This window comes from Malurus melanocephalus, unplaced genomic scaffold (genome assembly GCF_030028575.1).
Source record: "Malurus melanocephalus ecotype Western Australia unplaced genomic scaffold, MMel_1.1 scaffold_403, whole genome shotgun sequence".
In the NCBI taxonomy this organism is placed as follows: Eukaryota; Metazoa; Chordata; class Aves; order Passeriformes; family Maluridae; genus Malurus; species Malurus melanocephalus.
Genome location: NW_026623635.1, coordinates 521647 through 537216, shown reverse-complemented (window position 1 = coordinate 537216; position 15570 = coordinate 521647). Strand labels below are relative to the sequence as shown.

Below are 15570 nucleotides of genomic sequence, written 5' to 3'. Positions count from 1 at the left end.
GGGATGGGATGGGATGGGATGGGATGGAGCAAGGGATCCCTGTCCCTCTGGGGCTGCATGAGCAGATCTCCACTCTTGCCTTTGGATCAGACGCTGCTCCTATTGCGACCCCCTCGTCCCTCCCAGGAGCCTGCTCAGGATGCTCCCAGCTTTCTACACCTCTTGGCTGCTTTAAAACTCGTATTTTAGTGACTGTGAATGAATTCTCCATCAGCTGCCAAGGGCTGGGGGATCTGCTACCCCCACCACGTGCTGGGGTTGTGCTGCCTCTGGGATGTGCAGAGTGCAGCCAGCACAGGTGTGTTTATCTCCCAGGAAAGCAGACAAGAAAGGGAATCCGTGTTTTGSTGAACAAATGGAAATTAAAGAGGAAAGAGATGGAGATAAAGCTATTTCCCATCTCCTAAGGGGTTTGCAGGGATAATAAAGAGAAGAATCTAATTTAGAAGGAGTCTGCAAWGACAGCAGTGCTGGAGGGGTCCCGGTTGTAGTGTGGAGCTGCAGCCTGAGMGGTGATGGAGCAAATGCATGGGGAYTGGAGGTGCTCTGGCAAAAATGGGTGTCCCTATAATGTTTGGAAACCCTTCAGCCCATGGGCATGCTTGGCCAGGGGCTAAACTCTGTCAGGGGAAGAGTTCTTGCTTTGCATTGTGAGGCTGCTGCTGGTGAGAGGCTCAGGGAGGGCCGAGCCTGGGAGGAGGGGTGAGGAGGAGGAGGATCCAGTGCTGGGAGCAGCAGGCAGGGGCAGTGAGGCAGAGCAAAAGGAGGCAGCAGACAAAATGAGGAGGTAATCGGGCTGGAAACATACCCTGGGGAGGGAAAGCACTGAGCGTGGCTGGGTGAAGCCAGGTCAGTGCAGGGCAGAGGTTCAGTGTCACCATYCCTGTGACACTGGCAGAGCCCCCTCAGGGGACTGGGGTGGAGGGGACAGAGAGGGCCTGGTGTCCTTTGAGACCTGCAGATCTGAATAGAACAGGAAAAACGCCTCCAGGAAGGTGCTGCTCTTCCTCCACACCACCTCCCATCCTCCTGTCTCCCTCTTCACATGCTAATGATGGTCCWGGGTACTGCACTAATGAAGGGCCTCGGCTTTGATCGCCAGCACAGATCCCGTGCTCCTCTCTGGCTGAGATCCTTGTGGCGCTAATGAAGTCCCCAAATCCCTTTTATCTCCCAGGACAGCCCAGGGAAAGGGCTGTGGGGCAGTGGGGGTCCTGCAGCCCCGCAGAGCAGTGGAGCACCCAGGCTCCTCCTGCATCCTGTCTCCATGGCAACCCCGAGGGATGCTCTTGCAAGGCCACCGAGGGGAATCCCAGCTGCCTGGGGACTTTGGCAGGGTCAGGGAGAAAATGCCTGTCTGCCTGTGTGTCCTGTCCACCCACAGCCATGTCCCTGTGGATATTGCTCAGAGTCTCTGCTTGATCCCAGCCACTCAGAACTCACATCCACACACCCTTGCCAGTGTTGATGAGCATCTCCCAGAACAAACAATTACAGAATTAACCCCAAGGGCTTTTCAGCCCTTATTTTTCCCTSCCTGACCATGTCCTTAACTTGGCTTTGACGAGCCAAGGGATAGAAAATTCCAGCATTTGYATAGCACAGCATCAGTACAGCATTTGGCTCGTGATATATATTTATCTTTTAAATCTGTCTTTCTTTTTTTACTGTGGTTTTTATTACCAGGCCCAGCCAGATTTAAGGAAACACAGCCCAGGCACGGGGGGCTCAGGAGTTCTCGTGGTGCTTTGGGAGGGGGAGGTTGGGGCTGTTTCAGGTGAATGCACCAGCTGGTTTGCAGAGAAGTGGGATCCATCCTGCTTCCCTGAGGGTCTCCTTCAGGATGTCTTAGGGCAAAAATCAGCCCTGCAGAGGAAACACATCGCTGTGCTGCTGCTTGCTGGCTGGGATGGAGATGTCTTGGGGGGACTGCCCTCTTCTCTCACAGTTGTCCCCCTTGWTCCCCCAGGCTGGGCGCTGGGGAGCTCAGGCTGCTCCCCTTCATTTGTTGTCATTTATCTATAATTTAGAGCAGGGTTTAGTTATATTCTAATTGAGTTTCATGTGTCACAGCGTGTCTCAAACAGAAAATAAAATATTTAACAACCTCCACTGGTAATAAAGATTCACATTTGCCTCGTTCTGGTTCACAGTACATGAATATTCTGCACCGCACTCCGCAGGTATTAACTTCATTCAGATTTCTCCCTKGTTATGCAATATAACAGTAATGACAGATAGAAGCCAGAGCTTAAAAAAATTATAATCAAAACCAMCAACAACAAACCAGTTTGATGTCATTAACTCCCCTCTGTTGGTTAGGGRAGCATTAATATGTTCCTTTTCATTGCTGGCTCCTCTGTGTGTGCAAATGCTCCGTGTCTGCTCACACCATTCCGGGCAGGAGAAGGGCAGGGGCAGCTCCAGGGCTGGGAGACATCTGGACTTGGAGAGCCAGGGGTGAACTGGGCTGAAATAAAGCTGGGATTGTGTCCCCACTGTGCTACTGCTCAAGTAGGGATGAACATAAGGTTGGATATGGGATAAAGCATCGCTGGTCTGTGCTGGGGCTGGGTCAGGGCTGTCACAGTCCAGCCCTCGGATGGTGAAAGGGGATGGGATCACGGTGGGAGAAAGCCCTGGGTGATTTTTGGGTGGTGGCTGGTCCCCACGAGGATGAGCCATGTCTATCCTGAGCAAGCAGGACCTGCTCGCTGTGAGAAGGTGACTCTTGGGGTCTTGCTGTGCCGAGGGTGACTGATGCCACAGCCAGCTCTGATGTGCTGGGGCGCGCTCAGGGCTGTGCTGGGGGAGGTGAAGGCACTTGGGACACGGCTGGGTCCAGGCTTTACRCTCCCGGGAGGCAGGGACAGGGTTTGATGCTGTTGATGCCCCGTGCTTTGCTGTGGGGCTGCTGGCAGGTTGATGGGGGCACCTGCCAGCCCTTTGCCCCATCCTTGGGTCACCATGAGGACATGGGCTGCTCCTTGGAGGGCTCCCACGGGAAAAGGCTGGGGTTGTGATGCTTTGGAATCTCCAAACCCACTCATTACCCCAAGAAAAGGGAGGATGAGGGGATCAGCAGCGTACAGAGCATGAGAAATTGCACGGGGCTGGTCCTGRTGTTATGGGGATTTGCAGCACCACACTCCTTCACCCTTTGCGCTCCCTGCACCCCACAGGGCKGCCAGATCCCTGACCCACCGCATCCAGCACCTCCCAGACCCRGGAATCTCATTTTCTCTTTGTCAGCTCTGTCCGTGTGCGCTCACGGAGGGCTGGGCAGCCCCAAACCGAGCGCTCCCGGTCACAGCCTCCAGCCGGGCTCCAGCCCCCGCATTGGAAATGGTGATTCGTGCCGRGGAAAGGCCACGCACGGGCGGTGTGACCCAGCCAAAACCTGCGGARCCGCCTGAAAACACCGCGGGTGCCCCAGCACGGCACGGGGGASGGTCACCCTGCCGCTCTGCCGCCTCTCACACCGCATCCCTCGCTCTCCTGCCGCACATCCCCACGCCTGGAATGGCTTTGGGGCACTGCCTCTGCTGCCTGGGATCCCGCGCATCCTCAAGATGCTGCGAGCTGCTGAAAATCCAGAGCGCTGTTTTAATTATGTGCCACGAGGAGAGCAGCTTCGGTCTTGGAARGAGGCGAATGATGGGACCGCCGGGATATTTGCGGTGGCAGAAACMCAGAATCCATCAAAATGTATGTTTAAAAGGGAAAAATGTCAGGTTTGCCTGTGAAATGATAACTAATAACCTATAAACAATGACATCACCGCGCACCTCGCTGCTGGGGAAGTGATTTAGAGATGCCTTGCCGATGTGAAGCGAGAACATCTGCTCTCTGCTGGAAGGAGGAGGAAGATCTCCTCATCAGCATTAAATTTAAATGAGCCAGTCCTCATTTCCACRCTTCTGCAGCGCTCAGCTCCTGCCAGAAGGTGACTGGGGAGCAAAGGCTTTGGTGGGGGTTCAACAAGCCACTTCTCCCTGTGTGGCTTTCTAGGAGTGTCAAAATCAGATTTTTCTGTCCAGGAAGGCTCCCTAGGTCCCTGGGTCCCTAGGACCCATTGCAGGGTGGGATTTGATCTCCCCTTACCCCAGCACTTTGTTCAGCACCTTGTCCCAGCAGAGCCCCCCGTGCCCCCTCTGCAATGAGAGGGTGATGAGATGCACTCCCGTGTCCCCACAGGCGGCACAGGGAAATCCAAATGCTCCTGGTGATGTAGAAATTGCTTTAGGGTGAAATCAGGCCAGCATCTTTCAGGGGGTACCCCCACCCCCCTGTCTGCAGCCACCCAGCTGCGCTGCTCCCCATCAGCCACCCCCACTGCGAGCTGCTGGAGGGCTTTGCGTGCTCCACATTATTTTTAATTATATTTTGCTTTAAAGGGCTATTAATTACAAAGATTTCCCAGTAGAGGCCTTATGTGAAAAAAAAGGATAGAAAGGGGTAAAAAAACCAAAACCCTTTCCACATCAGGGTGAACTGGAATATKAATAATACTGAGAGGGGTTAAGCTGTGAAGGAGCAAAGTTTGGGGTGCATGAGGGCCAGYGGCACCCAGGGTGCGCCCAGTTCACATGGCCATGATAATTTGTGGGTGCAGAGCTCCCTYCCTGGAGGAAGGGGCTGCCGTCCCAGCCATCCCAGATGTTCCAGATGTTCCATCCTGCAGCTGCWGCTTGGGCCAGCATTCACTGAGTGTTCAGTGGGGTGGAAGGCACAAGCTCTGGTTCATGACCCAACATCCTGCTGCCTTGGCCCTGGGATTCCTGGCCCCTGACCTCCCCAGACCCTGGTTAAAGCCACGCTGTCCCTCTTGCCCTGACCCCTCTCTCCCCAGTCCCCCCAGCGAGGTTCCTCCATACCCTGCCCTCGCTGTTCTCTGCTCCTCGGGGACCAGGGCACATTTGTGCCGTGTCAGTCGGTCACTGCTATCAGTGCCACGTACTCCTTTAATATTCATTTATTTTAAAGCCATTTGGGTCATTTTCTTCCCAGCTGGAGGGGAAGCTGCTGTTTTAGGACAGGGGAAGAGGTGTGGAGGGTGTGGTGCTCTCCTGAGCTGCCAGTTTGGGGATGGTGTTGGCGTCTTTGGGGAGGGCCTGTGATCCCCTTCCCCACAGCAGCACAGCCCTGGCATGGGATTTTAATGGGTTGGCTTACAAGAGATGGGGCTCAGCTGCTCTTTGGTGGAAGAGGTGGCAGGAAAAAGCATTTACTGGGGAAATTATGATTAATTTTTTAAAAATATGTGCCAAGACCTATTTTGCTCATGCCTGGCCACAAACACCAAGAACTATTCCTGGCCTATTCCTACCCTCACCTCCTTCCGTGTCCACCTCACAATTACCAATTTGCTCAATTGCTCAGCAGGTGCCATCACAGCTCCAGCTCCTGCCTTCCCCTCTCCAGATCTGGAGCAGGAGGGTGTTTGGCGCTGTTTGGATATGAAGGTGTCCTCTGGCTGGAGCTCCTGRGCACCAGAGSAGAATTGTGTTGAGATCTMTTTGTTTTGTGCCYGTGGAGAGGGGCTGGTGATGCCCTTGGGTGCCTCTGGCTGTTCTGGGATCCTGGATGGAGACAAAGGGTTTGCTTTCCTGGAGCCATGGTGAGGGCAGGGCAGTGATTGCTGTTTGCAAAGTTTCTTTCCTGCATGTGTTAAGGGAGATCTCAGTGCCCTGAGCTCCACAGCCCCTCCTCAAACATTCTCCTGCCTCTGCCCTTCCTCTTGCTGACTCTCGGTTATTTTCCCTTCTTGGCACCTCACGCCCTTCTTCCCAAGGCCATTCCTCTCTCTGGGAATGCCTCCCTGATCTCCCTGGGGTGCTGGAAGTGCTTTTGGCAGTGCTGGGGCCAAGGCAGGTGCTCTCTGGAGCATCCCAGTGCTTGGCAGAGCCGGCAGCAGCAGAGCTCAGGGATCCAGGGCCTGGCTATGAGCATCTCATTTCCCTCCTGTCTCCTCCTGTCAGGAAGATTTGAAGATTCAATTAGAGGGGGAGTCGCTGATAGCGGCGGGGCTGGCGCGCCCTGTGCTCCTGCTTTGCGGGAACTCAGTGAAAGGCAAAGAACTTGGGAGGGAAAAAAAAGCAAGAAATGCAGATTTGAGGGGGTTGAGAGATGGTTTAGAGCACRAGTCTTATGAGGAGCAGCTGAGGGAGCTGGGGGTGTTTATGCTGGAGGAAAGGAGGCTCWGGCAGGACCTTGTCTCTCTCTGCAGCTGAGAGGAGGCTGCAGCCAGGTGGGGGTTGGTCGCTTCTCCCAGGTAACAGCAAGAAYGTAARAAGAAATAGCCTCAGGTTGTGCCAGAGGTGRTTTAGATTGGATATTTGGAATAATTTCTTCACTGAGAGGAAGGGTGGTCAGGCACTGGAAGAGGCTGGCYRGGGAAGTGRTGGAATCCCCATCCCAGGAGGGATTTAGAGGATATGTGCATGTGCTGCTTRCAGATATCATTTCGTGGAGGGCTTGGCAGTGCTGAGTTAATGGTTGGACTCGATGGTCCTCGAGGGCTTTTCCAGTCTAAATGGTTCTGTGATTGTCTGTTTGGAGGCTGGATGAGCTCCAGCCCCTGGCACTGCAGAGCTGTGCCCACTCAGAGAGGGGTCTGAGGGCAGCCAGGCTGRGATGGGGAAATGCRGGGTGAGCCTGGCTGTCAGGGAAGGGCTTCCTCACCCAAAACCTCATCCCTCAGAGCTGTGTCCCCGGAGCAGCASTGAGAGCAAGCCAGGAGCTGGGCTGGAGCTCTGTGTCCAGGGGGAGAGCAAGGCAGAGCCTCCCCAGTGCGTGGGACAGGCACCTGCCTGGAGCTTGGCTGGATTTCAGCAGGGTTTATTTTCCCTCTGGAGGGAGGAAAGCACAATAAATGTGAGAGGATATTTCACAGGGACACATCCAGGGTGGTGCTGGGTCCTGGTGTGATGTCTTTGTGGGMGTGATGGACTCTTGTGCCTTTTGAGGGTCAGAGCCAGGCTGTGGCCACTAAAACACTGAATCTTCCCAGCCAGAACAGCTTTGAAAGCTTTGAACAGCTTCCCCCTCCTCTCCATGTTTTCTGGAGGTAATAGAGGTTGTAAAGGGAAATGTAAATTTTTTAAAGATGGCGGCAGCAGACAGATTTTTATTATAAATTATATTTTTACCATAAAATATGTTCTGAGCCCCAGAGCTGAAACCTGGGCTGGGCTCAGCTCTTGCCCAGTCAGGATAAATGAACCACACCAGTGCTGCTACAGCCCCGAGCGGCTCAGCCCTTGCAGACGTAGCAGTTCCCAAAAATCAGGCCRTGCTCAGGCATGGATTGATTGTGTACCAAAAAGTCAAGGTGCAAGCATTGATCATGCAAGAAAGTGCTGGTCATCAGCCAACAATAAGCATTCCCCAGCCTAAATTATYAATTCCTTCGTGCACGCCAAGCGGATTGCGCCGGTCGCACGCGTCCCCTCGCACAGTGGTTGTGCTTCATGCCGTAGTATATTTTCCCTCCAACTACTTGTCTGGCTCTTCACTTAATAAAGATTGAGAGAGACAATAAAAACATTCATTAAAGAGGAAAAAAAATGAAAGATGAAGGCCTGCTTGTAGCCTGGAGCTGTTGTTTTCATTAAGCTTTTTCCCAAGCCCTCTCTGGTGGCTCCCGGTGCCGGCGCACAGCCCTGGGGTTTTGTGGATGCAGCATCTGACTGGGAAACTCTGGGATGTTTGGGGTGAAGGCCATGGCATTGATGGAATAACTGAGAAGGTCATGAAAGTGTCTGGATGATGACAGGGAATTAGCAAAATGAGCTTTTTTTGGGAAAAGCAGCTGTTTGGATGGGGTGATGCRGGGTTAAGGTGTTATTTTGTGCTGTGTGTGGCTGCTCTGCTGGTCCTCCCAGATCCTCCACTGCTGCCCAAAGTGGGGGGAAGCGTTCTTTGAGCTGTGGGTGCTGAGGATGGAGCATTCCAGTAGGGCTGGGTCAGGGTTGGGGCTCCGGAGGAGCAGCCTGGTCCCTGGAACAGGGAGGGCAGGGAAGAGGGGGCTGAGTGGGGCTGGGTTTTGGGGTGTCTGTGCTGTAGCTGTGTCAGCTCAAATACAGGGAATGATGTTCTCATGGGGTCAGTTCACTGATGGGACAGCAGGAATACAGGGAATGGTGTTCTCATGGGGTCAGTTCAGGAATGGGACAGCAGAAATATAGTGAATGGTGTTCTCAGAGGGTCAATTCACTGGTGGAACAGCAAGAATACAGGGAATGTGTTTCCAGGGGGTCAGTTCAGGTATGGGACAGCAGAAATATAGTGAATGGTGTCTCCAGGGGGTCAGTTCACTGGTGGGACAGCAGGAATTCATGAAATTATATTCTCAGGGGGTCAGTTCAGGAGTGGGACAGCAGGAATTCATGGAATGATGTTCTCAGAGGGTCATTTCAGGGATGGGGCAGCAGGAATATAGGAATAGCCAGGTGGGGGTTGGTTGCATCTCCCAGGTAACAGCAACAAGGTAAGAAGAAATAGCTTCAAGTTGTGCCAGAGGTGATTTAGATTGGATATTTGGAAAAATTTCTTGGTTTTCTCAGGGGGTCAGTTCAGGAGTGGGACAGCAGGAACACAAGGAATGGTGTTCTCAGGGCGTCAATTCACTGATGGGACAGCAGGAATACAGGGAATGGTGTTCTTAGGGGTTCAATTCACTGATGGGACAGCCAGGAGCCCCCTGGAGCACATCAAGGGCACCATCCCCAGCACTGACTGTCACTGCAGGCTGGGGGAGCAGGGGCARAGCAGATTTGCTGCTGTCAAAGTGCTCCTCCACAGCACTTGAGCCTGCAAATCGGCCGTGGGAGGCCTGCTCTGCCCCAGACTCTGACATCCAAAACAAAATGTGTGTTTTCCCTCTGGTTCCAAGGCATTAGGAGAGCTTTGGACCTTGCTGCGATTAATCACTCAGCCCCGAGCCAGATACTGTATGGGCTCCAYCTATAGCTCCCAGAACTGATAGAAATATTATCCTGCCTTATTAAAATCACCCACAGCTACTGCAGCTGTATGTCAACAGCAAAATAAATAGYGACTGGTTCCCATCGGGCTGGAGCCTCTCTGCTGAGGCTGTCTTCAATCCTCCCCCTGCCAAAGTGGTTACAGATGTAGGATTTTCCCATTGCAGCTCCTGTATGGCTGATTCCAGATCCCATTACCACGCTGGAGCTGTCTGTGGTGAGCATTGGCTCGGCTAAACCTCTGTCCTGGTGTGAAATGTCGCTCACCATGCTTTTCCTAGAAGGACAGATAAGGAAGAGAGTGCAGGGCTGTGCAACCCCCCCGAAAAAACCCTAAATGGGATGGTAGAGCAGAGAAAGAGGGTTGTGCTGGAATGAAAGCAGGGCTGCTTCCTCTTCCTCCTCCTCCTCCTCCTCAGGTGTCCCTGCCAGGGGTCTGCTGAGTAATTTGGGGCTCATCTCAACTGCTCTTGAGGGCGTAACCGATGTTTCAGTGCATGAGTCCCGTTCCTCTCGCCCCTCCAAAACCACCCCAGCCCTAAAATTGCTGCCACTGCTTAAGCTGTCCCTGGCTCACTCTGATCCCTCTCTCCTGTGCTATCTCTGGGCTAATTAGAAGGCCAGGACTGTGCATATGAGGTGACTGTGACCTCGTTAGTTTCTTATGCCGTATTGAAATTTCTACTCATTTACATCCCAAATCCCTAAATGGGCAGCTCTGGTCTCTGGGGTCACTTTTTTTCTGCTTTCCATCCTTCTCACCGAGGTTCTGGGCAGGAACTGTGTTCCCTCTCCTCAACAGATTGCTCCACTTGTGCCTGGAAGCTGAGCCCCCCTCAAATAAACCCCCTTGTTTGAGGAACACAGACATCCTGGCTGGGCTGTTTGTCCTCATCCCTCCGAGATCCACAACCAAGATCACTCTTCCCCCAGCAAGAACATCTTTTTAGTTTCGTGTTTGCTGCTGCCAAACTCCTGTTTGGCTGGCGGTGCTGGCTTCATCCTCCTTGGGTGCTTCACTTTAAATTTAGGCTCGACAGAGGCATATATCCTCTTCCTTTCTTCCTGTCCTAGTTGAAGGGAGAATGCTATTGGAGATGGGRAGGTTTGCATCGTCTCTCCTGTGTGATGTTGGATCCCTTTATAGGGCAGGTATCTTCTAAAGCAAAACGCTTTCAATTCTCGCGGCGAGCGTAATTCTTGAAAATGTATGCAATAAACAAAAACGAGCCAAATGTAATTAAAATGGAGACAGCATATAATCTGGTAACCCACTTAGAGGCTCAAAGCTTCGGCTTTTAAAAAATGTTTGCTCCAAATCCATTTAAATAAACAGACCGACACACAAAGGCTCTCTGTACATTATCAGGATACAAAGAGAATCGGATCAAAAGCAGCTGTGACCGGGCTGTACATATGTAGTGAGGAAATTGCTTGATCTAAGACTGCACCTTGTACATGCAAATGTGTTTGTGGACCTTGCCGGGAGCTGCATTTGTGGGGCTGTGCCGTGCCAGGGAGCCGGGGCTGGTGTGTGCCCCACTGCGGGAGGATTGGTGGGGGTTTGGGGAGCTCTTGGCTCGCTCCYGTGTCTGCTCTGTGCCTTGGCTGTGACACAGAGAGAGCCCAAAGACAGCTGAGCTCTGCCCTTTCCRTGCTCACGCTGCATCCAGAGGGGGGAATCGCTCAGAAACCTGGAAAAAAATGGGAGTCCCCACCTCAGCAGCTGTGTGGTGGGCTCTCGGCTCGCCTGCTGTCACAATTGCCATGTGCTGTCACAGCCGTGTCCCTCTGGCTCGCAGGAGGGTCCCCTGGCCCTGCACGGGGGGCTGTGGGGTTTGTGTCTCCTCCCCTGCCCGGCCACTGTCGCTCTCAGCTCTGCAGCAGACTGGCCTTGAAGTTTTGCCAAYAGCCATGTGATTTGTCTCGGGCTGGACAGCACAGGCTGTGAATCCAAGATCAAGTGTGCTCCCAGGCCAGCAGGATTTGGCCAAGAGAAGGCGTTTTGGTCAGACAGGAGCATCTGCCCGTTGTTCTCGCAGGTGTTTTTGGGCTAGCTGGAGCTCTTGGGAAAAACATGCTCATTTTGATAAAATATGATGCAGGGACTACTGGGGAAGGGTGAGAAAGCTGTTTCTAAAGTGGAAAAAAAATCCCAAGCKTTAAGAAGCAGCGCCCTGGCTCAGCCTGAGGATGTCTGCACTCAAAACGGGGGGTGCCCACAGAAAATCCTCTACTCGGCCGTGGCCGGGAGCGCCCAGCGGGCCGTGCCCCTCTCTCGGGCCGCGTGTCCCCCGCCTGTCCCCCGGGGCGCTGGCGGCTCGGTCCCCGCCGTCGGGCCGGCTCCCGCCGCGGCCGGGACTCGCACCGGCAGAGGGAGCTCCGGCCGCGTCCTCCGAGCAGGGGGGACCGGGGGGACCGGCTGTGCCACCGCTGGGGACAGAGAGTCCCCCTGCCCCGCTCGGGCCGGACCCTGCGAGCTGCCGGCCGRGCCCGTGTCCCCAGCCCGGGGGCGGTCAGCTCGGGACAGAGTGACCCTGGCGAGGAGCCGGGGGCTGGCGGGGGGCACCGGGCGGTGACCCACATGTACCGATCCCGAGATCGGGATCAGACATCTCTGAGCTGTCAGGCGGTGGCGGACGGGGCAGGGGGCAATCCCCGGGTACCCGCAGCAGCGCTCGGATCTGSTGCAGGGCTCAGGCAGCGCTCGGAAGGGCTCGGTCCCGGCTCCTGCAGCCCCGGGCACTTCGGCCCGGCCGGCTTTGCTCTCCTGGCGCTCTTCCCKCCCGCAGGAGACACCGAGCGGGGCGGTCTCTCCCCGCCGCATCTCTCCCCTTTGCCTCTCCCGGTTTCTCCCTCTCCGGGTGCTGCAGTGTCCCATCGGGGCTGCCTCCGCCGAACGCGCCGGGGGGTTCTCCCGCTCCTCCCCGCCCCCAGCGCTCGGTGCATCCCGTCCCCGCTGTCCCCTCGCGGTCCCGCAGGGCAGGGGGTGCCCGGCCCCGGTGCCCGGGCGTGTGCGCCCCGTCCAGCCCCGCCGGGGACCGCGCTGCCCGTGCAGCTGTGCCCCCGGACGGACACGGGCGGCAGCCAATGGAGAGGGGCTGGGGGGCCGCGGGCGAGCCCCCATTGGCGGCGGGGGGAGGAGGAGCCGGGACTTGAAGTTGGAGTGAGGGATCCAGCTGTGCGGAGCGCTCGGCTCGGCGCGGCCGCCGCGGGAGCATCCTCCGCCGCCGCCCGTCCCCGGGGCGCCGGGCAGCACCCCCCGCCCCGGGCAGATGTTGGGGCGCGGAGGGGGCAGGCAGAGCCGCTAAGGGCGGCCCGCCCCGCGGGTGGGGGCCAGCACCGGCAGCGGGGGCCGCCCCRCCGCCGCCTCCCTGCCCGCGGCTCGGCCGGCTCGGGCCCCCGGAGGCACGGCGAGGAGGAGCTACGGAGCCCGCAGACGGCAGGGCAGGACGAGGGGGGCGGCCCGGCCCCGGCCCCGGCGGGGGGCGAGGCAGCGGCTCGCCCGGCCATGCCACCCCGGCGCTGAAGCCGCCCCGCCGCAGCCCCCAGCCCCCCGGCCCCGCTATGGCCGCGCCGCTCTAGGCGTCCCACCGGCTCGCCCCGCGTTCCCCCGGCTCCCCCGGGGCCGCCGGCCGGAGGATGGACGAAGATGGACCGCGAGCGGCCGAGGAGGATCCGGAGCCGGGCAGAGCCAAGACTTTCATCCGCCTTAATGACCTGTCCGGGGCCGGGGGCCGCCCGGGGCCGGGGGACAGGGAGGCGGGCAGCGGCGACTCGGAGGCGGAGGCGCTGCCCTACCCGGCGCTGGCCCCSGTCGTCTTTTTCTACCTGAGCCAGGAGAGCCGGCCGCGGAGCTGGTGCCTCCGGCTGGTGTGTAACCCGTATCCTTTGCAGGTGTTCGGCGGCGAGGTAAGCCCCGCGGGGCCCCCACGCTCCCGGAGCGGCCGGCAGGGCGGGGGACACCTCCCGTCTGGAGCCCTCCGGGTGATGGGGAAGGAGCCGGGGTTTGGGAGGACCCGTCACCCCCGGGCTAGCGGGGTGCACCCGGCCATGCTCGCCCCCTSCCCGGTGCTCGCCCGGGAAGTTTCCCGGGTTGTTGCGGGGCTCGGCGGTCCCTGCCGGGGTGCGGGGCTCCCCTCCTGCAGGGCTCCCCTCCCCCGGCCGCCCCGCCGCGGCTCCCGCGGGTTCAGCGCTCCGTTCCGCGGGGAGCCGGGCTGGGAGCCGCGGGCGAGCCATCCTTCCCCGGGGATCGACGGTCTCCGGCCCGCTCCCCTCACACACCGAGGGACCCTAACCCCGATCTCTCGCCTTGTGGACCGGTTCTTACTCCCTAATCCCGTTTCTTGCCCATTTTAGGCTCCCTAGTCCCTTCCCCGAGGGTTTGATCGGGGGGTGCAGTCTGGAGGGAGGCGTTGTGGGGTTGGGTTGCTGCCCAGCTCCGGGGTCCCTGAATAATTTTGGGTGCTCGAGGCCGGTCGAAGGGCCCGTTGGCTGCAGTCCCCCGGGGATGCTCCTTTCTTGGAGGGGTCGGGGCAGGGTGGGGGTCATGGTCCCCCGGGTTTCCATCGGSCAAGGGCAGCTGTTTGTCAGATTTTGGGGTGAGTCTCGACCCCCAAACGGTTTCTGGTCTCCTTCCAAGCTCCCTCTCTGCTCTGGCACAGGCCGAGCCGCTTTAGTCAAGTTTAAGCTTTCARMAGAARGGAGRRRAAAAAAAAAKAAATAGAGGAGACAATAGAAAAAATTCTTCTTGCCACAGTCTTGGTGTCTTTAAAGCTTTGCTTTGGAGTTGAGTTGCACACAGCTTGCAGCATTCCAAGTATTTTACCATCCCCAAACTCCAGTTCCATTTATTATTTGCAGAAGCAAAACCCCGAAATGAAAGAAAGCGAAGGGATGTGGCTTCCAGCAGGGGCTGGTGCAGGAGAGGCAGCCGCTTCCCGGGAAGTTGCCGGGTCCGAGCCGCGCAAGAGGCGGGCGAGCAGGGCTGGGCAGCAGCCCCACATCTGGAGGGGGAGAGGCTGTGCAGCAGCAGGGAGGACATGTTACAGAGGGCCAGAATACCCTGTGCGAGCCCTCCTCCGCTCCCCGTGTGCGGGAACTGTTAGGAATTACATCTCAGCTGAGGTCGGTGTGCTTGGGAAGAGCGGCRAGGGTCTGCCGGAGTTGCGAATATTGTTTTAGTTGAGCTTCAGCAGTGATTTCTCTGATAAACAGGCTGCCTTCTCTCCTAAAATGTCCCCCAGGAGGGAAAAATCCAAGATTTCTCTTCCCAGTCATGAATACTCCCAGCAGCTTCTCCCCAGATCTCTTTCAGACCAGCTAAGCAGTTCAAAGCTGCCGTTATTTAAACATCTTAGGAAATCTTGCAACTTTGTGAAGCCTTCTGTTTTGGAAAGAAATATTAACGACAGGCTGCAAGTCAGTGTGTTCTTATTGCCTACTATGACTAATATTATTTATGATTGCTGGTTTAAATACATTTCCAAGTCTCTCTGATCCTATTTTTTTTTAATTTTTAATCTTTGAAATGATGTTTTGGATCTGATGTTAACACCTGCATGGTTTTAGTGTTTTCMGTAAAATCCCCCACCCCAGTCACAGCTTGAAATGTGTTTTCTCCTCTGTGGCTGCAAAACCAAGCTGATTAACTTTTGTCCTTGGAAAATGAGTGGTATTGTGGGCATCTGCAAGCACCGCTGCGAGCCGGGGATGAGCGTTAAGTACAGTCCCGCGAGCTGGGGTTTTTCTTGTCGCCAATTTTTCACTTGTTACCGACAGAGAAAGGCTCTTGCTGGGAGCCCTGGGGCCACGAGGGCGATGCTGTGGGTCTTTTGAGTCGTGTGGCTGCGTGCAGCTGTTTGTTTTCAGGGTCASTGACCCAGAATTGGGGGAGTTTATTTAAAAACAACACAAAAAAAGCAGTTTAGTCTAYGGACGAGAGGAAGGCAGTGGCTACCTTGGTACCCACGCTGTGTCCCATCACTCGCTGGGCTGTTCAGCAGAGCATTGTCTTGTTCATCCCTTCCCCTTTCAGCCGCTCCAGTGCTGGAGCTGAGCCTGTCTTTGTTCATATTTATTACTTTTATTTTTTTTTTTTCTTCAATGTGGTGGCCCTTTCTCAGGATGTAATCTTCCAGCAATCGTGCCCCAGTGTTAAAACCATGTAACCACGTTGCTGGAAAGTCTTTGTTGCCACCAGCTGCCCTGCGGAGGAGTGACGATGCTTTGGCTGACATGGCTGGTGAATCCTGCCCCAGCTCCGGGGGATTTGGAGCTTTCTCTGCCTTCTGCCGCTCTCTCAGGTGGCTTTGACCTTTCTGCATCTGCTCCTGCAGAAAGTGGGCGGGAGAGCTCTGCTTTGAGCCGTGCTTGTGGCAATGAACAGCTTGGGGCTTGGCCGGGGGGGTTTGTGGTGCTCTGATCTGACTGATAAACTTTACTATTGCTGGGGTGTCAGGAGGAGCTGCAGGACCCGCACTTGTCTGGGAAGGGCAGTTTGTACCCTCGATTCTKCTCTCTGTCCCTGTCCAGGCAGTTTGTGTCGCTGTGGTATCTGAGCTGGGTTAGGGGAGGGCGATGT

General features: G+C 56.1%; 1 protein-coding gene across 1 annotated transcript in view; it reads left to right on the top strand.

Moving 5' to 3' along the window:
* Window positions 1-12487: 12487 nt before the first annotated feature.
* The window catches only part of CACNA1G (calcium voltage-gated channel subunit alpha1 G), a 141328-nt gene continuing 138245 nt past the window's right edge, over window positions 12488-15570 (top strand). The window contains exon 1 of the mRNA XM_057379402.1: window positions 12488-12871. Within this exon, the coding sequence (XP_057235385.1) occupies window positions 12630-12871 (242 nt within the window). The 5' untranslated portion in view covers window positions 12488-12629. The remainder of the gene's footprint in view (window positions 12872-15570) is intronic.